Genomic DNA, 24491 nt, shown 5'->3' with positions numbered 1-24491 from the left:
AACACTTCCACTTGGCATCATGAAATTCTCTTGGCATCCTGAGAAATAGAAAGTGTTTTAGAAGATTATTCATTTCAACCTTGTTTACACTACTAGCAAGTGATTGGAAACAACCTAAATGCCCATCAGTAGAGGATCGCTTAAATATAATATGCTGTATCCAGACTGTGTGGCTATTAAAAAAAAAACAGAGAAGAAGAAGGAGTGGAGGAGGGAGTCGGAGGGAGGTGGAAACAACCTAAATGCCCATCAGTAGAGGATCGCTTAAATATAATATGCTGTATCCATACTGTGTGGCTATTAAAAAAACAGAGAAGAAGAAGAAGTGGGGGAGGGAGTTGGAGGGAGGCTGAAGGCAGCAACAGGGGGCTTTCTCATGCTGAAGTGGCAAGATCTCCTGTGCTACATCCTTAGGTAAGGAAAGCAAGATGCTGACTAATGCTAGGCCAGCAAGTTTGTATACCAGGAGGGTGGCGATAAGAATGTACAATATATTTGCAGTCATTTTTAATTCTCCCAAAAGATTGATAAGAAGTTAAAAATTGTACCTGCCTGGGGCAGTGGGGGCAGAGGTGGTGGATGGGAGACTTTCACTGTATCTATCCATTGTTAGACTTTTTGTTTGAAATACACAAATGTGTGTTTGTTCAACAGCTTCACTGGTGCTTTTTGTTTTAATAACCAAAATAACATATATCAAAAGAGGGAAAACATTCAGAATTTTTCTATGCTTCCTTTTTCGTAGTTCAAATATAACATAAATTTAACCTAATGTTTTTTGTGTAATATGCAGTGAGTTAGCAAGTAGTACTAAAAAATAATTTTGCAGAGCTCTAGAAGCACTTTTGATATTCCAGTTATTATTTTGAAACACACTGCCTTTGAACCAAATAAAATATTTCCTTTATTACATATATTTTCAGAAGCCTTGAAATTAGTTCCCATTTTGGTCCTTTGCCCATTGCCCAGCTTGTATTTTATGTAATACGTTGCACATTACTCTCTGTATGTATATATTGTAAGCTGCCTCAGGATTGTCAACATGTCATACTCCTGAATCTAATTCTGAGTTTCCTCATAACTTTCCCATTCACATTGTGCATGTAGATCCTGGTACCAGCAAATCCTGCGTGCATCCCTAACCCCTGTAGGGAGCCTGCAGCCAGCACTCAGGCATCTAACTTCAGTGGAAACTGTGGCTTCCAATGCCAATTCCCAATGTCTGTCCTTTTCTTGTACCACACTGTCTTGGTTACTATGGCTTTGGAATAACTTCTGAACTCAGAAAGTGTGAGTATTCCAACCTAGTTCTTTTTTGAAACTGTATTGGCTCTTCTAGGCCTGTGCATTTCCATATGAACCTTAGGATCAGCTGAGGTAAGACATCCAGCTGAGACTTTGACAGGGAGTGCATTGAATCTGTGCATCATTTGAGGAGTATCACCATCTTAGCAATATCAAACCTTCCAGTCTATGAACATGGGACAGAAATAAGTTCTTTACGAAAAAAAATCGATGTCAAAGTGAAAACATGATTCAGTCACCCAGTCCTAATGATTGTGTACCCAGTTGGCTTAACTGCTGTCATGCCTAGTGATTTAGTCATGACCCTGTTTGAAACCATATCATAGGGCATCCCTCCTTCTCCTGCACAGCCCATCCTTGATTAGCACCACTTCAATTTACCATGCTAATTCCTACTCATAAGTTTTATTTTGGGGAAGAATGAGCATTTTTGGGCTGAATAGCATTAAGAATTACTTACCAGAAGGTGTCCAATCTATTTATTATTCCTCGAGTTCTGGGACATGTTATGTGAGGTTCTCAAGTGCAGGGACTGAAGTTTGCCCTTACTTACTGTAGATATTCTGCTTTAAATGATATTGGCATAATGTCATCACTTTTACTTCTTAGGCTTTGACTGGAATAGTTTGCTTTTGCAGGTGTGAAAGGCTCAGTTTTGTCCCAATATTTTAAAAAGTTTTATATGGCATGACATTAAATGCAGAAGAACAAATTTTGATTGCATACCAATACACTGTCATCCATGCAATACATAAGATGTATCTTTTTATTGCAGACAGACATTACCTATTTTATGTTCTTGTTAGCTTGTATTTAATGTGTCTTATCTATTCATGTATAAAAATTTTAAAATAAACGTACATGTATTATACATAAAATATATGAGGAGTATATATAGTATAAATAAAAATATATATGTATGTATATGTAAATATATATGTGTATGAAATGGTCCTTACTACCTTGTAAAATATCAAGTTCCACACCACGTCTTTCTTGTTCTAGTCTATATTTTTAAATAAAAAGAAGCCTCTCACCTTTTTAAATTCTCCCTCCTCCACTTTACTTGCTTCACCATTAGTCTTCTGAATGTTAGCTTCCACATGCTGTTTAGCTACAGAGATACAAGAGATGTTGTTTTATTTTTGTCCAAGATTCACCCCTTCCAAAAACAAACCACTCTGTTTTCAATGTCATCTCTTCAAGACCTTCACTGATGATGAGAATTCATTGCTTTATATTGTCTTGTATTTAAGTACGCATTATAAATTGAAGTTGGTGGGTTTTGGTGATTCTGACTTCCTCACTTGATCAAGATTGTCTTTGCTGATTCTTAATGCCTAGCTTTTTCATAAGGAAATAACATAGGTGGCACCAAAGAGTGGGTAGTCCTAATGAACGCACTAAGTACAGCGGGAGCTTTTTGTTTTCACTCCCTGGTGTCAGTAAACACTGGTGAGTTGAGGGGGTGTCATGGAGAACAAATGGGAAATCTGCAGAGTTAAGGGAGTAATTTGGAACAGTCACTCAGCTCATTGCAGAATTCAAAAAAACGGTCCTCTTCCTTTCAGTTATCACAAAAGTAAACATTAGTTTCATCCATCTTCAAGTGTTTTCCTGTGTTACTTCTGTCAACATGATGTCACTATTCCAAGGATATTTATACAATTAAGAGACTCTACCCTTTCCTTTGAATGTGCCTGGTATCTTGTATATACAAATATGTAAGGAAGGCAGTCTTCAGCACTCTCTAACTGTACCCTTTGATAGTCATCTCATCTCTTGATGCCCCCTTTCCTTCTCTGCAAAATGTCTCGCTGTCTCTGCCTCTAAGAGCAGTTACTGTGATAACATCAAAGTAGCAGGCCAGTGACAAGTGCAGAGGACACATGAGGTGCTTACTCATTTACTTAGTACAGTGATAACTAAAAAATAGGGATTTTTAAAAAGATTTTATTTTATTTGAGAGACAGAGTGAGTGAGAGAGAGTGCACATGAGCAGGGGCAGAGGGAGAGGGAGAAGCAGACTCCCCTCTGAGCTGGGAGCCTAACATGGGGCTCGATCCCAGGACTCTGGGACCATGACCTGGGCTAAAGGCAGACGCTTCACCAACTGACCACCCAGGTACCCCACCAATAGGGATTTATAGAGAAAGCAAGTTTGGTAATTCAGTAGAGGCAAGAAAGAGGCCATATATGCATATTTTTACAAACTTAACGTATATTTAGTCTAAGTTCTAAGGGGAACTGAACATAAAGCTTGACAGAGCCCTTGCCGAAGGCAAAGCTTAAAATAGCAGAAAAAAATCTCTGTTGTTGTTCTGGTTCTTTTTTCTTTTTAAAGGTGTTTGTTGTTATGAATTTTTAATATAAATATTAATATATAATTAAAATATATTTGGAAAATAGAAGTGGGCATTGCTGTACCACTGCATTAACATTTTACTGTGTTTCTTAGTAGTCTAGCTATAGAGGAATTTGTCTGTTAGTCTTTCTAACTCTAGATAATTGGGCACATGCGTTTCAGGACAAACTGCCTGGGGATGGAAGGGCGGGTAGCCTAACCTTTTCCAAGGGAATATCTTGGGTCCGGTTATAGGACTGTTCTCATGATGCAGGATGCCCATTCTTGAGGAAACTATTTGCGTTTTCACTTCTTCTGGATGTCACTAGGAAAGGGCACCTGGTCCCTCTGCATCTGTGGGATGCTGTTCCCAGCGCTGCTGTTGTGAACCCTGCTTTGCTTCCCTGATGTGCTTCCATTCCCTCTCTTCATGAGTGAAGAGACATCGTGTTTGGTGGGTCTCTAGAGTTCTAATGTCATCTGTTGCCTTCACCTGTGAGTGTTAGTATCACTGCTTTAAAATTGTTGGGTCATAACCATTTTTGCATCCATCACCGACATTCCTAGGGCACGTTCCTGCAAAGTCAGCATTGCAGTGCAGCTGAGTACTACACACAAATGTAATCCTACTTAGAAGTGTTGGGGTAGCACAGAGCCTGGTGAAGCTTCCGGGTAGGACCTTCCGTCATCTGGTGTGTGCGTTGTGGCATGAGCTTGCTAACTGCTGCTTTCCAACCTTAGCGGTCCCCAGACCTTCACGTCAAACAGTATCCTGCAGGACTTTGTTCTTTGGCAGTACCCTCCAGAGATGCTGATGATTCTGTGGCTTGATTTGTTTTTTCTTTTGCCATTCAATTTTGCTCTGTGGGAGATTGAGGCCAGCCTGATTTTCTGTTTCTTTCTGGTTAAGTGCACCCCCACCCACCACCAACCCACGTGGATTTGTGCAGTGGCCTTTTTAGTGCTATTCTAACAAAAACAAAAAGCAGCCGCGTATGTGTTCAGCAAGGGTCTAGGTGTGCAACGCCTGATGCAGAGATTCACGGAGGGATGGAGGGGCAGGTGGAGAAGTTTGCTTCTCAGGAAAGAGGCCTGTTCCCTGTTCCCTGGGCATTTCAGGGCTGGCATTTCTGAGCGTGTAGGAAAACAGTAGGAGAGGAGCCTCTTCGTGGTGCCAGGGCTGTTTGGTGTATACTGTACAGGGCCTGCATTGTAGCTCTCACTCCCTGGTGCTTGGAAACCTGCACCACGCTGGAAAGCTCCCTGGCACTTAACACACTGCTGCTTTTCTATCTGTGGACTGTTTTAGAGCTCACTTAACAGGACTTAAAAGCCAAAGCTGCTTTGTTTCCTTAGTCCTCTCAATTCAATGGAGGCAGCAATGCTTTCCTTTATACCACTCCTCCCTGGTGAAAGGTGTGTTCTTGGGGTTAAGGAAACTCCTTCAGTGCCCTCAAGTGGCACCAGAATAATTTGATATTAGAATCGTAGCACCTGGGATTTTGTGCTTCCAGTTCTGCATAGAATTCAATCACTAAGGTAAAAGACCAGCTTAAAAATTAGCACCAGAGCTAACAGAAACTAACAGCCTCATGGGATTACCCTATCGTACACGTTGAAACTACTGGCCGAGAACAACACGTAGACTGGTGCTTGGCGCACAGTAAGGCCTACATTGACTGTCGCTGATAGCATTGTTTCTGATCTCATGATACTCATGATACTGATTCTACCTTAATTTGGATTGCTTTTCTTTCCTACTTGGTAGGTCAAACTGTGCCGAAAATATCCGCAAGCACATTTTGCACACTGGCAAACATGAAGGAGTCAAGATGTACAACTGCCCCAAATGTGACTATGGGACAAACGTGCCTGTGGAATTCCGAAACCACTTGAAAGAGCAGCATCCCGACATCGAGAACCCTGACCTGGCTTACTTGCATGCTGGTAAGAGGCTGACACTATTAAATAGTGGTAGTTTTTAAGAGAATTTCCTTTCGTTCATGCAGAGTTAGAATGCTTTTTGTCCATTACGGTCGCTTATGTTAATATAGTAGAGCACATATAGCATCTGCTTAAGGACTTCCAAAAAAGTGTATTCTGGTCTTACCCCACTCCACCATGAAAAAAGGTCTTTTCTATCATATGTCATCGAGTGCAAATAGGACAAAATAATCCTCCCAGCACTGTAAAGTTTAGTAAGAGCAAATAGTTAACCCTCAGTTGACTAAACTATAGCAGTTGTTTGAACTCCATGTTTTGATGAATTGATAAAACACTTTTAACTTTTTTCAAAAAATGTTTGTGATTCAAAATGTTATGCTCGGGATCCCTGGGTGGCGCAGCGGTTAGGCGCCTGCCTTTGGCCCAGGGCGCGATCCTGGAGACCCGGGATCAAATCCCACATCGGGCTCCTGGTGCATTGAGCCTGCTTCTCCCTCTGCCTGTGTCTCTGCCTCTCTCTCTCTCTCTCTGTGACTATCATAAATAAATAAAAATTAAAAAAAAAATGTTATGCTCTATCCCTGTGTACCACTGTCTTGGGATGAGTACCTGGAAAGGGAGAGAATGTGCCCTGGGGTGGGGTGAGTTGAGCACTGCAGACGGAGTACTATGGTGTCAGCATTTCCGAGAGATTAGGAGGGGCTCGTCCACAGTGTGAGGGATGTGGTGCTGGTGGCCGAGGCTGGCTACTAGAACATTTTCACCTCACTGAATCAGAAGTCAGACTTCACACTCTGGAAGCGTCAGATGCACAGCAGCAACTGCAGGGTTCAAGAAATCTATCCCTGTATGTAGCCCAACATGTTTAACTAACAAGCATGCTTTCCTTGAGTATTGAATTCTCACTGTGCAGAGTGGCCATGGGATGGATTGTGAGTGTGAGGTCATGTTTGAGGAAGTACTTACTCTGAAGGAGGTTTAGAGAAAGCCCCACAATGTAGGCCAAGCAGTACTCTACTTAAGTGATGCCAGTCGATACAGGGAATGTTTTAAGCAGATGCTTTGGGATCAGTTAGAGCCACATGCAAACTCTCCTTTCCATACTCACCCTGTGACCTCAGGCAGGACAACCTCATCATGTCTCCCTATGCAAATCTACATGGTGGTATCTGTTTCAAGGGTCATTGTGATGAGTTAAAAAGCTAATGGCTTAGCACAGTACCTTCTATGCCTGCCTAGCAGAACAATGCTGAAGGGCTGGTGATGCTACAGGAGTGACCATGGTGTTTAAAAGTCATGGGAACCCCTACCCGTTTGCAAAATATGTAAATAATATTTGCTCAGATAACATTAACATCAAAAGAAACAGAACTTAATGAGCGATTTGAATTAGGAAAATGTTATTAGTTATTAACACATTTGACAATGTGTATAAGGGTATTGCTTGTTTTTTGCTGATGTATCCTTTTCCAATTTCTGTTTATGCTCATATGATTGACTTTTTAAGGTAACTGTAGAATGTCTGTTGTTGTCATCTGTGTTATATCCAGGGCCGTTTTTGAAAAACAAAAACACAGGTCAGTACTCCTTGCATTTTGGTAACAATACTGAAAAGGTTTTGAACTGAGCAGTTGATAGCTTTAGGCACAAGAACAGATAAAGTCAAATTGAAATATCTCCTGGCCATCAGTGCCTATGGGTTCTTCCTTAAGAGGAGTCATGACCACACAAATGCCAGAGATTTGCCTGTGGAAGGAGGCACATCAGGTAACCACCAAGCAGGCGATGTAAAGTGATGCTGGGTCATGCAGAAAGGACCATTTTTAAGGCCATCCTGCTGTGCCTCCTTCTCAAGGTGTGTCTCCTGTGTTTGCACTGCACCAGCTGGACATTAAAAATGGGTTATTTTTCTAAAATAAAGTATTTGTAACTTTCAGATGAATGACAGGGAAGGGGGGAAGAAACTAATTGCAGAGCCTAGATATGCGTCCCTTTCGTCGTTCTGGGCAGCAGTAGCAGCCTGTGCTAGTGATACTGAATGTTTCTTCTAGAGATGTTTTAAGATATTGTTAGTATAAAACAAATTTTAAGAAAAATCATTCTAGTTTCCCTGTGTCTGTGTGTGATGTGCCCGTGCACAGAATCCTAGTGTTCGGTTTCTATTTATGATTCTGTTGGAAACTGTTGTCTGCAGAAGTCACGGCCAGGTTCCTCACTGATGGAGCCTGTTTGGTCCTGTGCAGTGTCTGCTGTCGGTTCTTCCCTGTACATGGCAGTAGTGCTCTTTGGTAGTATTTTTTGCTTTGATAAATTTAGCTTGGTTAAGAGGAAACTTAAAAAAGATAATGTATTTTAGGCTGACTGACTTTTTAACCTTGCAATTGCAAATCATAAGTGTACATTTAAGGTTACGGGAAAGGCGCCTTCCTCAGTATAAAGTAAGGTATGAATCAAGATGTTGGTGCTCTTCCTTCCGTATCCTTTGGTAGTGGGATTAGGCGCCATGATTGGATTGATGAACCCATGCTGGGCCGTAGGTACTGTGATGGGGCCCGCGGCGGCCGTGGCGGCAGGGTTTTCTCTGAGAGTGGCTTATGGTCCATCAGCGGTGTCCTCTGGTGTCTGCACGGTTCGTTGCTGAGCCGAGCATCTCGTAACCCAGCATTCAGTGAACCATATGATGCAGTTCTTTTAATAAAAGATTGAGTTTGGGATCCCTGGGTGGCGCAGCGGTTTGGCGCCTGCCTTTGACCCAGGGCGCGATCCTGGAAACCCGGGATCGAATCCCACGTTGGGCTCCCGGTGCATGGAGCCTGCTTCTCCCTCTGCCTGTGTCTCTGCCTCTCTCTCTCTCTCTCTCTCTCTCTGTGTGACTATCATAAATAAATTAATTAATTAAAAAAATAAAATAAAATAAAATAAAATAAAATAAAAGATTGAGTTTAAAACTCCCCCAAAATAAACAAAATCCGTCTGGTCCTCATGTGGCTCCACCATGTATATCAAACATCCCCAAGACCATTGGAAGGGACACATTAAACAACAGCCCCAGAAAAGACTGTGAATAGTGTCATTTGTGATATTTTAAATTTAGGTGAGATGATACTTTGAAATTTATGTGTTAAAGTAAGGTATCATGGTTTTTGTTGGAAAATAGCTCTGTAGAAGGATTTCCTTTTTTTTCTTTAAGATTTTATTTATTTATTCATGAGAGACACAGAGAGAGGCAGAGACACCGACAGAGGGAGAAGCAGGCTCCCTGCGGGGAGCCCGATGAGGGACTCGATCCCAGGGCCCTGGGATAATGACCTAAGCTGAAGGCAATGCTCAGCGTTGGCACTGAGCCACCCAGGTGCCCCCAGAAAGAAGATTTCCTGTGATTGTGTACCTCCCCGGCTCATATACATGAAGTGGTACCTGCAGATACGGAGGCCAGGTAACATAGCCAGAGTTCCCTGGAGACCAGTTCGCACCCTGGCACCCCACTTTGTAAGGTCTCTATGCATCTCAGAGCTTCCCGGCCTCATCTGCAGAGTTAGGAGCATTCTGTGCTTCCGTAGGTATGGCCCTTAGGATAGGATAGATTTAAAGTCAGCCCCATTCCCTTGTTGACCGACTCCAAAACTGTTGTTTTAATTCTGTGGGTCCCAGGGTTCCCCCTCTGCATGATGGGGACAGTACCGGCTGTTAGCACAGTGTTCCCACCATCCATACCAGGTAACGCAGTGTATGCTCAGTGAGACGTGGCCATACTGAGCATCCAGGATTGTCCATTGTTCTTTGTCTCCATCACTTCTGTGGGTGATTCATTGTCGTTCCTCTTGATTTCCGAGAACTCAGAGAATGATTCTAAAGGCTTTATGTGAGCTCTAATTTTGGTTATAGCTTTTTTTGAAAAACAGATAAAAATGGTTATTTTTAAAATAAAAGTTGATTTTTTAGAAATGTATTATTTGATTCCCAGGCATTTGGTGATTTTTCTAGTTATCTTTTTGTTAACTATTGAAATAGTAATATAAATTGATTTCTAGCTTCTGTCTACTGTGCTTATAGAACATAATCCTGAATTATTTACATTCTTTGAAATTTATTTATGTTTTTTTTGTGCCCAACATTTGGTGAGTTTTGGTAAATGTTTGAGACATACTAGAAAGGAATGTAAATAATGGTGCTATTTGGTGTGTATTCTGTGATCCCTACACATCACTGATGCCAAGTTTTTTTACTGTGCCATTCAGGTTGTCTATAGTCTTACATGTTTTTTTTTTTTTTTTTTTGCTCCTTCTGTCAACAAGAAGAGTTGCCCACTAAGATTGCGGGTTTGTCAGTTGTGGTGGTGATTGTTGTTTTTTAATTCTCTTCCTTTTGGCTTTATTTATTTTGAAGATCTGTCCCTGGCTACTCAGAACTTTAAGATGGTTTTATACACATAACCACCTATCGTAAATAAAATACATATATTCCCTTGTACTTATGAAATGTTCCTTTCTGTCTGTACTAATGCTTCTTGCCATCATCCTGTGTTTCATATTTGTGTAGCCACATAAGCTTCTTTATAAGTAGTATCTTGCCACATTTGGTTTTTTTTTTATCTGCTGTGACGATTTTGATCTTTCATAAGAAATCGTCTTTTACTTTAGTATTTATACTTTATATCATTATTGATACTTTCATCATGGTCAAAAACTGAAACTACCCAAGTGTCCCATCAAGTAGAATGTGCAAAAGGCTGTGTGTTCACCACACATGAACCAAATACAAAAAAGAAACTGTAAATAAATCTCACAGTCATAGAACTGGATGAACTAAAACCACACACAAGGAGAGTATTCTGTACAGTTCTATTCTCATTAAATATAAAAGCAGGCAAAACTAATCTACGGTGTTAGGAACCAGGGTAAATTTTCCCTTGGGGGCAGCAGTCACTAGAACGAGGATCGCAGTGCTCCTCAATCCAGATAGTGATATTCTGTTTCTTGTTTCTGATGTTGGGAAAGGATTGTATTCAATTGGAGAAAATTCCTCAAGCTCACCCATGAGTTGTGCACGTTTCTGTATACGTATTTTTTTAAATGATTTATTTGCTTCCTGTATTTCTTTTTTTTTTTTTTTAAGATTTTATTTATTTATTCAAGAGAGACACAGAGAGGGAGAGAGGCAGAGACACAGGTAGAGGGAGAAGCAGGCTCCATGCAGGGAGCCCGACGTGGGACTCGATCCTAGGTCTCCAGAATCATGCCCTGGGCTGAAGGCAGGCACAGAACCACTGAGCCACCCGGGCTGCCCTGCTTCCTGTATTTCTAAAGAGATTAATTTAGGTCCATTCTAGATCCAATATGATGAGATTTTATAATCATATTAATCCCCATAAAGTTGACATCAAAGTAAAAGTTGCCAGAATTCTTTGTCATTGTACATCAGATGTTTGTTTGTTTGTTTGTTTCTATTAAGTGAAATCCATTTTACCCCCAAAATGATCTTTATTTCACCTTTATATTAGCAATTGCTTGTCTACCATCTCGGTTATCGAAGAATCAGCATGGTGTTCATTCACTACATCCTGGGCAGGAGTGAAATACTCTCTGTGTTTGCAATACACGTGACCTCTGGTCAGACTTGGGTGGTTATGTCTCAGGATACTTTGAACATCACCTGAAAGAAGGGAAGATGAAGGTTGAGAAGGGCATAGGGAAGGTTGAGGGGAGCATGTGTGACTCTCGTGATGCTGCCAAGGAAGAAAACAGAGATGTTTTCTCTCAGGAATGCCAGGTGAAGAAGCACAGTTAGGCCTCCACAACTCAAAGAACGAGCTTGCTTCTGAAGTGGCACTCCCTGCTGCTGGGTGAGTGCCCACCGGAGGACGGGGTAGCCTGGCCACTCTCTGTAGTGTGACTGTAACATTGATTTAGTTCCTTCACATTCCCTCTGAGAAGCTTGGACTTTAAATGTGGGAAATGTTTATGTGTTTTCTAAAGGTGATGATCAAATGATGTTCTCTATTAAATTAAGCATTAAGTGATGATGTGGTGTTTTCTCTAATTCCTTCATTTTCTACTGGTGTAGGATTTAAAAAAAATCCTATTGAAATTGATATGATTTTCATCAGTTCTTATATATTAGGTTATAATATATAAGGTTACCTGGGCAGCATGATATCCTACAAATCTACCATATTCTCTTCACAAAGTAGGATTTTCATATTGTTCTTTAAGATGATCAGTTTTTTCATTCTTTAAAACTTATATTATTTAATTGCATTCCGTAGCAGTTTCCTCTTACTGTGTAAGAGGAAGGAATGTGAAAGTTTGATTCTTATCAAAACTCAACATTCTTTTTCTTTCTAATGCTAACTAATCCAGTACCATTGAAGCTATAAGTACACTTAACTGATCACTTCTATCTCTGCACATGCACCGCTGCGTATTCAGGCAGACTCAATTCCCTATTCCACCCTGGAGCCCCTTTGCTTGATCTACCACAGTTAAGGTAAAACAGCTATAGCCTTTTGTATCTTAACCATTCCCCCTCATTTAGTAGAATATTCAAATTTCCTCATATAAAAGATTTTCTTCATCATTAATTAAAAGCATTAGCGTTCTGATCTGCAGAGCCCTGTAGAAATGTAGTCTTCCCCAGATTGTGGGGCCTTCTATTTTTAACCCCATTACTCTCAGCCCCTTTTGTTAGTTGGTGCTCTGACACATGTCATGACATTTTGTACAATAATTCATTTTATGAAGAGGTCCAAAAAATCTCAGAAAATCCTGACAGTGTCTCATTGGTTCTCCTTACATAAACCAATTATTACTTCAACCTAAAAAGGAACGAAATTTTTTCTGACATGATTGCCTTTGGTAAATCCATGCTGACTCACTCCTATTAAATTGTACTTCTCCAAATGTATCATTAAGCTCATCCATAAGTATCATCTCAAATTTATTTCCTAATATAGATGTTAGACTAGCAGCTCTATAATTTTCAGCCTCTACCCTCTCTCTTTGTAACCTTCAGACTGGATTCCTTGTTTTTCAGTCTCCTGGTATTTCACCGCCGACAAAAGACTTCCTAAAATAATTAACAGTTCAACAATTTGATTCTTTACCTCCAGGCATCACCCTTGGGTTCATTTACTGTTTTTCTTAACTGCTGCTACACGTCTCTGTTCCCTGGTTCTTCATGCTCTGGCGCCTCTGGTTTGGTGGCGTGCCCTGTGTCCACCTGGCATGGCAGGTTTGGCGTTTCGGTAACTGGCTTTTTCTCTTTGCTCTCTTTCTCATTCTCGGTCCTGTCAGATTCCCTAAGTTTGGAGCTAACTGTCCCATGAACCAGATAGCCAGGGTATGAATAATGCCAAAGCAGTGATTTTCATCAACCAGCTTTTTCCAGCAACAGACAGACCTGCTCTCCAGGATCGGCTCATTTTGAAGATATTTATCAGTAGATGGAAGGTTACTGATAAGCAGATCCTCTCAACTCATCCCTGTTTCTCTGTTATTGAGTAATGTACTGAAATACATTTTTTTCAAAACCTAAGTATACATTTTAAGATATTTTTAATTCAGTCTGCTGTTCTAACTTTTCTTCAGTATGTCTAAAACCTCCTTTTTCTGTTTTTCACTGTGGAGCAGGGTTAAGGACATAGGAGCTTCTTTCCATCTGTTGGGCCCACGCTTCTGCCACTTGCCTCCCACGGTCCTCCTGCAGTCGGGCAGTCCTGATTATTGGAGAGTCACCCTCACAGTGTGTGGTGCAGTGTCCTACCCTAAGGTGGCCGCTGCATAGTCCTAAAGAATGCTATGGTTTTTCACAGTCACATCCTGACTTCTCGGTAACAAAGGAATGCAGGGAAGGGTAGCAAGAGTGTCTGTGCCAGTCTTTTCAGTGGGCCATTCCTTCAACACAAAGCTCTTTGGGAGGCGTCATTCCCAACTTAATGATTTTTGTTTTTTAAAATTGGGTCTTCAAGAGGCTGACTTGCCCGAGGAGGGTATATAACTGCAGTGCAGCTGACTGAACCTCACACCTCTTGGCCTTCCAGGAGTTTCCCACATTCATAATCCTAAATATACAGGAGCTGAGAACAAAATCACATCTGTGAATTAGCAAAATTGTTATCATGAAGCCTTAAAATCTTGGAGTTCTAAGGTACTTCAGATAATGTGAAAACCTGAGTGAGGAGGTAACATAGAGTAAATGAAAAGAACCCCCAGGGAAGATGTTTCCACAGGGGGACTTCTACAGCCCGTACAGGGCCTGGCCGACAGTGGCGTGTCAGACCAGCTGGACGTCAGCATCCTGACTCTAAGGCTGTCAAGATGTGTGACTGCAGGCAAGTCACTCGGCCGTTCTATGTCTGTGTTCTCCACCACAAAATGTGGAACACTGCTTAACCTCTCTTTTGAATATCAGATTAAATCATGCATATGAAAGAACTTTGAAAATTATTATTTATAGATTTTCTTTAAGGGAAAAAGGTAGTGAGCTTTGTTATTGCTCTTTTACTAGTAGGAAGTTAGAAGAAAAAGACTGAAATTATTTCTTTACATTTATTTGAAGTTGCTATTAAATGTGATAAATCTTAGAACCATGTATCTGTATGTGTCTCAGTAGGTATCCACATGCATGTGTGACAGTCGGAGTGTGCAGCTAAAGTTAGGGCTAGAGAAGGTCGGTCTTTGTGTAGCTTTTTTTCAGAGTAGAAATAACACCCTGTTTATTTGAATTATTTCTATTCCTTGTTATTAATATACTTCATATTTTAAAACTTTTTATAAGAGAATATGATCCTGAAATAATATCCTTTCTAGTATATATTTCAGTGTTCTACAAAGTCCTTGATGGCACAACATGTAAAATAAAATCAAAGTGCACAATTAAAATATAGCTTTTGTTAGTAACACCTCATACTGTTGACTGAAGATAATCTGAAATTCATGTAAATCCATTCAATTAATCATTTTTGATGGATCTCTGGCCCTCAGAGCGTTCAGGTTCATCCTTTAGCTACATGATCTTAGAAGTTTTAAAGTGAGGTTTAATTTTTTTTCCAGAAAAAGACCTCCAGACTCTTCTTTCTTGGGAAGCCTAGTTAAGTATAATTAGCCTGTGTAATTCAGAGCCACATTAAAACTTTCTTTTAAGCTTCTTTCCTTGCTGCCACAAGGTTATACAGGCACGTGACAGTATGCTTACCTCATCACCAAGCAAAATTGTGATCTTATCTAGGCTAACATTTACAGCATTCATGAACTGAATTCTGAAAGTTAAAATAGTTAAACTGAAAAAAAGAAAACAAAATTGTGATCTTATCCCCCCTGACAACTTCATTTATCAAAATTTTAAGGGAAAAAAAATTGATCGTGGAAAGTTATAGTGGGTGCAGTATGATTTTATCAGGTAATTGATGTGGCTTTTATTTTTATATACACCTTTTATCAGCTGTTTAATTCAATATAATTTATATATTTTACAAATTTACACACCCTCACATTCATATCTTGACCCTGACTAAAATGCAGTTTTATGAGAGAAACCAGGTAGGCGTTGTCAGGTCTTCCTGCTGATAGTGCATAACAGTTATTTCCGTTGAAACCCTTCATGGAAGAAGAATGGAATAGGTTATTCCAATTATGGGTGAAGTTTAGGAATACTATTTGATTAGTATTGAAATTTAGTTCAAAAGATGTAAAATGTACATTATCAGTCATTTTCAAATGTATTTAGTTTTGTTTTTATTGAGCAAAATTACCATCTTGCAGGTTTTCCTTGTTTTGAGTTTTTATTTTGAAATAATTTTAAACTTACAGAAGAGTTGCGAAAATAGTGCAGAGTTCCCAAATATCCTTTGCCCAGCCTCCCGGAATGTGCATATGAGATATGACTCTGACAGGATTCCTGAAACCAAAGATGTCAGCGTCAGTGTAGGACCATCTGCTAAGCCACATCCTTCGTTGACATCTCAACAGGTCTCCTTCCTGTCCTATTTGTCTTCCGGAACTCAGCTCAGGGACCCATCTGCCCTCCAGTTATTGGGTTTCTTCAGTCTTTCATTGTCTCCTCAAGACCTTGAAGCTTCTAAAGAATATGGATCAGTTATTCTTCAGCATGTTCCTTGTTTCGCAGTAGTCTGACATTTACTCATGACTCAATTAAGTTTCTTTAAGCACCTTCCAGAGTAGACATGCAGCACATCAGGGTACATTATGGTGGATGTTGTAACTGGACCTCCCCCCCACCCCGCCCCCAAGTGAGGTGGTATCTCCATGTTTCTCCACTACAGACCTACTATCTTCTCCTTTTTAATTAATACACGTCTCAGGGAGGTACTTCCAGATTATGCAAATAGCCTGTTTCTCCTCAAGACTTTGCCCACTAATTTTGACATTCATTAGTGGATCTTGCTTACAACAGGATCTGTGGAGTTTTAGCGGTAATACTCTCTTTCCCTTGTTCTGCCCACATTTAATTGGAATTCTTCTTTAAGGAATATCAGTCCCTTCACTCTCAATTATTTTTTATTCAATTTATTTTTTACTAGTATGGACTTATTGTACTCTGCAGTTTACAATTCAGTATCATCATTATTTCTTACTCAGGTTGCTAAAGCTTTGACCATTGCGAGCTCTTTCGGTCAGGTTCCTGCATCCTGCAGTGTGCCCCCATCCTTTTATGACCATCTCTTTACTTTTTAGCACCACATTGTGCTCCAGGCTCATCTGGTGGTTTGTCTGCCCTAATTCTGAAATCATCATCTACTTTATGGATCTTTGGTTTTTCTTATTGGAGACTGGTGTTTAGAAACCAAAATATACACATTGTGTATACTCATTGCCTCTGTGTACCCTTGGGCTTTCTCAGGAGACAGAAATAGGAAATGTATGTGTGCATTCTCATACACAGTTTTATCGATCCATCTAAAGCATAAATTTTCTTAGACCTAAATATGAGAACTAAAACTATAACCCTCATAGAAGAAAACATATGAAAGAATCTTTGTGACCTTCAATTAGGCAATGGTTTTTGGATAGGACACCAAAAGCATGGGCAATAAAAGAAAAAAGTAAATTGGACTGCATCAAAACTAAAAACTTGTGTGCCTCCAATGACACCATCAAGAAGATGAAAGGAAAACCTCTAAAATTGAAAACAAAAATCTGCAGATCTATCTGCATCTAGATCTACTTCCATCTAGAATATATAAAGAATCTTTGAATTCATCAGTAACAAGGAAAATCATCTAATTTAAAAACAGGCAAAGGATCTGAATAGATCTTTCTCCAAAGAAGATACATAAATGGCCAGTAAACACATGGAAAGATGTTCAACATCATTATTAGTCAGGGACATGCAAATCAGGACCACAACAACATGTGGCATCTGGGTAATTTACTCTTCTGGCAATTAAATAAATAGAGCTACCGTTAACATTCACATATAGATTTCTGTATGAACGTAAGGTTTTGTTTATCTTGAGCAAATACCTGGAAATGATATGCCTGGACAATACAGTATGTATATATTGAACTTTTAAAGAAAACTATCAAATTGTTTGCCAAAGTGCCTATATGTTTGATATCTCCACCAGCAGCTACTCTCTCCACATCCTCACTAGCACTTAGGATTGTCAATTTTGTAAGTCATTCTAATAGGAGGTTAGTGGTATTTAGTGGTTTTAATTTGTATTTGATCACTAATGATGTTGATTTCCAGTGCTTGTTTGCCATCTGTATATTTTCTGTGATGAGGTGTCTTTTGAAATAGTTTGCCCCTTTTCTCATTGAGTTACCGAGATCTAAGAGTTTTTAATGTGTTTTTGATACAAGACCTTTGTCAGATAGACAATTTTCAAATATTTTCTCTCAGGTTGTGACTTGCCTTTTTGCCTCCTAATGCTGTCTCTCACAGAGAACGCATTTTTAATGCAGTAGCCCCTTCATAGCTGCAGTTCCATGGTTCCAGTCACCTGCGGTCAGCTGCGATCCCTAAGCAGATGACTCTCTTTCTGATGCGTCAGGTCACTAGTAGCCTAGCACTGCCCATGATGCCTACATCACTCATCACGTGAGCATTTTGCCATCTCACATCATTTCAAGGAGAAGGGTGAGGATGGTACAATAAGATACTTTGAAAGAGAGAAGAACCACATTCATGTAACTTTTATTACAGCATATTGTTATAGCTGTTCTATTTCATTATTTGTGGTTAATCTCTTAATGTGCCCAATTTATAAATTAGTCTTTAGTATAGGTATGTATGTATGTATGTATGGCCAAAAGGAAAGAATATGTATAGCCACTATCTGTGGTTTGGGGCTTCCACTAAGGTTCTTGGAACATGTATCTCATGGATAAGAGGGGACTACAGTATTCATGAAGTCCAGTTTATTAATGGTTTTCCTTATGGTTTGTACTTCTGATATAGCATCCAAAGACTATTTGCCTAATCCAAGTTACAAAGATTAACTTCTGTGTTTTCTTCTAGAGGCTTTATGTTTTTGCATTTATTTTGCATATATTTATATTTATGATCTATTTTGAGTCAAATTTTGGATAACATGAGGTAGAGGTCGAGGGTTTTGTTTTGATTTTGTGCCTTTTTGCATATAAGGGTCTCTTTTTTGAGCAACATTTGTTGAAAACCTTGTGCCTTTCACTTTTGTTGAAAATCAGCTGACAGTATTTCTTTCAGTCAGTTTCTTTTCTCTCTACCACCATAGCAGTTTCTAAAATTAAGCATGCATGTGTCTTAAACTTTATCCAAAAATTGCTATAATTGAAGATATATATATATATATATATATATATATATATATTCCCCTTCAATTTCACATACCCTCCACTCTTCATTTCTCTGTGATCTAACAGAAGTTCATTGACAATCTGTCTGATTTGTCCCTGTCTTTTCCTTCTCATTCACTTTATGACTTAGGGTAGATTACTGTGCCTGATATTCGTTATAATCTATCATTCAAAAAAATTATGAACAAATAAAGTGAGATATATATATTTACATTCAGAATATAGTGTCCAGTGCTTAATCATTTATATTATTGAGTAAGAAAAAACTTTAACCTTTTGCTTACAATGTTCTTTTCTGGTTAGTTTTATCATCAGAATAAACAGTACTCAGTAATTTAGTATTTTATATTCACCAGATTTTTCTTTTTTGTTTCAAGTTTTTATTTCAATTCTAGTTAGTTAACATATAGTTTAATATTAGTTTCAGGAGTAGAATTTAGTGATTCATCACTTACACACAACACCTGGTGCTCATCACACCAGGCACCCTTCACATCCTTACCAACATCTCTTGTTTCCTGTGTTAATTTTAACCATTCTAACAGGTGTATGGTGATATCATATTGTAGTTTCAATTTGTATTTCCCTGATGATGAGTGATGTTGAGCATCTTTTCATGTCTGTTGGCCATTTGTGTGTCTTCTTTGGAAAAGTGTCTGTTCATGTTTTCTGCCCATTTTTTAACCAGATTAGTTGTTTTTTGGGTGCTGAGTTTGATAAATTTTTTATAGATTTTGGATACTAATCCATTTATCAGATATGTCATTTGCAAATATCTATTCCCATTCAAAGGTTGCCTTTTAGTTTTGTTGATTGTTTCTCTCACCCTGCAGAAGCTTTTATCTTGATGAAGTCATAGTAATTCATTTTTGCTTTTGTTTCCCCTGCCTCCAGAGTCATATCTAGTAAGAAGCTGCTACAGCCAGTGCCAAAGAGGTTGCATCAATCCTATTTACAATTGCACCAAAACCCATGCAATACCTAGAAATAAACCTCATCAAAGAGGCACAGGATCTGTACTCTGAAAACTATAGAACACTTATGCAAGAAATTTCAGATGACACAAAGAAATGGAAAAACATTCCATGCTCATGGATGAAAAGAACAAATATTGTTAAAATATTTATACTTTCCAAAGCAATCTACACATTTAATGCAATCCCTACCAAAATACCACCAGCATTTTTCATAGAGCTATAACAAACAATCCTAAAATTTATATGGAACCACAAAAGACGCTAAATAGCCAAAGCCATCTTGAAAAAGCAAAGCAAAGCTGGAAGCATCACAATTCCAGACTTCAAGCTCTATCTGGAATTCTTGATATAATTCCATATCAAGACAATATGGTCCTGGCACAGAAACAGACACATAGATCAATGGAACAGAATAGGAAACCCAGAAATGGACCAACAACTATATGGAAAGCATATAAAAGCAGGATAGAATATCTAATGAGAAAAAGACAGTCTCTTCAACAAATGGTTTTGGGAAAACTGGACAGCTCCACGCAAAAGAATGAAACTGGAGCACTTTCTTATACCACACACAAAAATAAATTCAAAATGGATGAAAGACCTAAATGTGAGACAGGAAACCGTCAAAATCCTAGAGGAGTTCACCATATTTTTCTCACTAGCTAAGAAGTTACTTTAAAAATTTACTCCTACTATCTCACACCCACTAGAATAGCTACTATTAAAAAATAAAATAAAATAGTGTTGTCAAGGGTGTAGAGAATTTGAAACCTTTGTACACTGTTGGGAGTTTAAGATAGTATAGCTGCTATGGAAACAAGTTGGTGTTTCCTCAAAAAATTAAAACCCAAATGCCTATCAAGAAATGAATGGATAAAGAAAATATATAATATATATATGTAAATTATATAATGTAGTTATAAATATAATTATTATAATTTATAATACATACATTGGAATATTATTCAGCCTTAAAAAATAAGGAAATTCCAACACATGCCATAACATGGATGAACTTTGAGGATATTATGCTGAGTGAAATAAGTTAGGCACAAAAGAAAAATACTTTATGCTTCCATGTGTATGAATGTGAGGTCCCTGGAGGAGTCAGATTCATAGGAATGAAAAATAGAATGATGGTTGCCAGGGGTTAGGAAGAGGGACATGGGGAGTTGTTTAGTAGGTATACTTGTACTTTTGCAAGATGAAAACGTCTGAAGACTGATTGTACAACAGTGGGAATATACATAACACCACTCAACTGTGCACTTAAAGGTGGTTAAGATGGTAAATTTTACTTTATGTGTATTGTGCCACAGATAAAAACTTTCTGAATTACAAATACAAAAAAATTATTCCTGTTTCTTCTCTATTTCCTGCATGGATGCATAGTAGAAAAAATTAAATAGGTATCTCTGTTGGTGCGGGGTGATTAGGGAAGAGAGTTGATTGGGATGGGAAAATGAAAATGGGGAAGTTAATATAGAAATTATACTAATTGGCTTGAGACTCTAAAATTAAATAGACCAAAAAGATGTCATATGATACATGTTAATCAGCATCTGAAATATATAAATCGAGTAAATTTGCAAAGTTAATTTATTCAGTAAAAATATGAAGACGCAAAATATTTTAGCTTATAGAGACATGCTTACACTTTTTTAGTTTTTTTTCCTATTTGTAACTAAGATTAAAAACACTTAAATACATTTTTTTAATAGATGAAAATCCATCATAGTAAAGTAGTCACTTACATCACCTAATAGCTTTTACTGCATCAGAATATAGCGTAGGCCCCAACTAGATCAAATCATAGTTTTGATGGCTGGTCTAGATACTTCTTAAAAAGCTCTACTCAGACAGGTTCACTCTTGTCACCACCATTAGTGCCATTTGTTGAGTAGCATGTCACTGTGATTGGCACAGAGTCGTTCTTTCATCTTAGGAAAAATCATAATTTTAATGCATGCTTAAAAACCTCATGTAAGTGATTTCCTGTTTATAAAAGAACAGGCAAGACTCCTTTGCAGTCACGTTGCATGGAACGTAAAATTTTATTTTCTCTTTTTGGGGAGAAAACACCTTTTGTGGGAACTGCCTTTCAGGATTTCCTCCACATTTGTTGTCTGGTTCGTGAAGTTAGAAAGGACTCTAATACTGGTTTCTTTCCAGATGTTGGCCAGGGACAGATTTGGATTCTGTTGGCTTTAAATAGAATCTGCTTCTCAAACTAACAAAATAGATCCTTGCGTCTTAGAGTAAGGTTTATGTCATTAAATCTCTTTTAGTGATAAATGTCTTGCAGTGATTAAATAAGTTAATATTTGTAAAGTACTTAAAATAGTGCCTGGCATATATTAAGTGCTCTATAAGTATTTAATTAATAAAATATTGAACTGAAATTACTCTATGTCTTCTGGGTTCTTTTTAATTGTGCCAGTAGGTGTTGCTCTTGAGTGACAAGAGTAGAGTTTCCAAGTTATATTTTATATTAATAGCTGGCCTGGGTTGATAGCATAACTTACATATTCATGCTTATATACCTTATCTCATGATTAGAAACAAGACTGTTTCTAATAATTAGACTATTTACTTGAAAGATTTTCCTAATATAAAATGACAGAGACATGAAAATGCCCATGTAATTCTCTTGAAATCTTCAAATACTATTTAGTAAGCACTACAGGTGGTTTCACCTACGTTTTAATTTTTCCTAAGGTACCCATCTCACGACCTTTCTCACTTACCAGGCAGCTAAGTATCACAGGTTAGCACTCTTTCTCTTTAGCAACTAAATACTTATTGAATCTGTTGGCATTTTTCTAGAGCATCTGGCCAACACTGCTGTTTTACAGATAACCCATCGATAGGATTGAGCTTTGTTAGATTAACTCTGGTACTCAGAGCAGACTTCTCATTCACATCAAGGACCAGGTAGCATAGGTGCCACCTGCAGTCCCTCTTATGCACAGTTAATTGTACCCTTAGTTAGTAACCTGTAAGTGCCCTTTCTGTTAAAGCGAGTGTTGCAGATGGTGTCTGCTCCAGGGTCGAGAAGGCGCTAGAACTTGTGCAGACGTCGTATACACGGAGCTGACTGACCTGAGGCGCGTGTGTGTGGCAGGGAGGCAAGTGCAAGAGCACTTGGCTTTGTAAGAATCAAGGCCTAAGAAGTGAGAAGCGAGATAGCCTGGATGCTGAGCATGGAGAGGTGGCCGTAGAGTCTAAAAAGGGTCATGAGGGGATTTACCTAAAAGTTGGATGTCAAAGAACATGCAGTAAAATGCTGAAGACCCGAGAAAAGTGAAACTGAGTAGCCCTTTATTTATTTTTTTTAAAGATTTTATTTGTTTATTCATGAGAGACAGAGAGAGAGAGAGAGGCAGAGACACAGGCAGAAGGAGAAGCAGGCTCCATGCAGGGAGCCTGACATGGGACTCGATCCCAGGTCTCCAGGATCACACCCCGGGCTGCAGGCAGCGCTAAACCACTGCACCACTGGGGCTGCCCCTGGCTAGCCCTTTAAAATGTGGCTGAATCACACTTTGGGTTTCTATTATTCTAGTACATCATCGTTGTCCATATTTCTGGCCTTTCCCCCCCGTATATAAGTTTCTCATGATGGCAAGTTTCCCATGATGTATGCTTTTAGGTCATGAATCTTTTAGCAGTCAAAGAAGTAATTTCGGTTTTAGATATGATTCTGTTATAGTACTTAATATATTTTCCTTTTTACCCCAATTTCTCTATCTGTGTCTAAGAAAATGTGTTAGACATTTTAAAGATGTTTTATGTTCAGTTTGAACACATGAAATTTTTAATGTCTTTTTTACGTTGAAAAAGACATTTGAAATCCAGGGCTGTGTATTTTTATTATTTATGGCAGAATCAATTTGGATATGTTCATCTTCTAGGCGTTAAGATGTCTAGATATTCACCTATTACATTAATATATATAATCATTTTCATTCAGCACATAAAAAACAATATTATAATAATACAGAAAAAATTGAATACGCTTGGCCTAAATGTTTTGCATGAGACCTGAAGTATAAGCTGCTTATTTTGCAGACATTTGATTTGTGTGTTTATATTTGGTTCTGCTCCATTTTTATAAGTTTGTGCTATTATCAGCATTCCTCTGAGTTAGCGCTGGGCTCCTACACAGTGAAGGACATGACCATCCCCCCTACTCACTATTTCTGTCTCCTGAGCAAATACAAGTTCCTGTAAGATTTCCTCAAGTTTGTCTCTCTTTCTTCTGTTGCTAAGTCAGCCACAGGTCTTGTCTCTGGTATGAATCCTTGTGTAAAACCCCAAACTGTAGAATTCTAGAAAACTATCATATGCTGTTCATAGTTATAGGATTTCTTCCCATAGAATCTGATCAGCAAGACACCAACCAATTTCAGAATCAAGGTGGTTAACCTTTACGTAGTAGCTCCAAACTGTTACTGAAAAGCATTTCTGCTATCTCTGGTTACAACCTCTGAGTCTTGTTACTGAGAAGTTAAATCAGTAATTTCTAAACCTTTTTAGTAGAGCTGGTTTTGTAAACTTTGTTGAGTTTATGAGATTTATATTCTGCTTGTTAGTGTGTTGCAAAAATACATATTAAAAGTCCTAAAATGACTAGAAATTAATCTTGTTTGAAAATTTGTGACTACTTTTGTGTTCAGACCTACTAGCTCTCCACCAAACAAATATGGAACTTTGCCTGCCCATGATGAGGCCAGTGCACTGCACTATATGCAGAGGACTGAGCAGCACAAGTTTGGTTCTTGCCTGAATAGGGATTATAGATTTAGTGGAGAATAGACATTAATTGAACAACCGCACAAAGAAATACCCAATTATCATCTAAGGTCTACAAAGATAAGGTTGAAGGTGCTTTGGGAAGGCATCCGGAGAAGTGATCTGTGTAGGTCACTAGGTGAAACTCTTCCTTAGAGCACCCTCTTTAAAGAAGGTAAGACTTAAGTGGGAGAGAAGGTTCCAGGCAGCAGACTAACATAGACCCCAGAAAAGAGGGAAATAGTGAATTCGAGGAACCCTTGGAAGCCAGTGTGTTATAACTATACTTTTCTAGTTAACTTAATCGTATTAGGCCTTTTCCACGATAAT

At 38.7% G+C, this 24491-nt stretch overlaps 1 protein-coding gene across 10 annotated transcripts in view; it reads left to right on the top strand.

Moving 5' to 3' along the window:
- ZNF407 (zinc finger protein 407) overlaps window positions 1-24491 on the top strand; it is a 449612-nt gene that overhangs the window by 303540 nt on the left and 121581 nt on the right. For 7 of the 10 annotated variants that reach the window (XM_072819667.1, XM_072819655.1, XM_072819662.1 and 4 more), the window contains one exon: window positions 5418-5596. In XM_072819667.1, the coding sequence (XP_072675768.1) occupies window positions 5418-5596 (179 nt within the window). Of the gene's footprint in view, window positions 1-5417; window positions 5597-12885; window positions 13066-19284; window positions 21734-24491 lie in introns of those variants that run through there. The other 3 variants (XM_072819687.1, XM_072819694.1, XM_072819721.1) reach the window with 3 other exon arrangements.

Source organism: Canis lupus, chromosome 1, assembly GCF_048164855.1.
Source record: "Canis lupus baileyi chromosome 1, mCanLup2.hap1, whole genome shotgun sequence".
NCBI lineage: Eukaryota > Metazoa > Chordata > Mammalia > Carnivora > Canidae > Canis > Canis lupus.
Note: the sequence above shows the minus strand (reverse complement) of the source record. Positions and strands in the feature narration are given on the sequence as shown.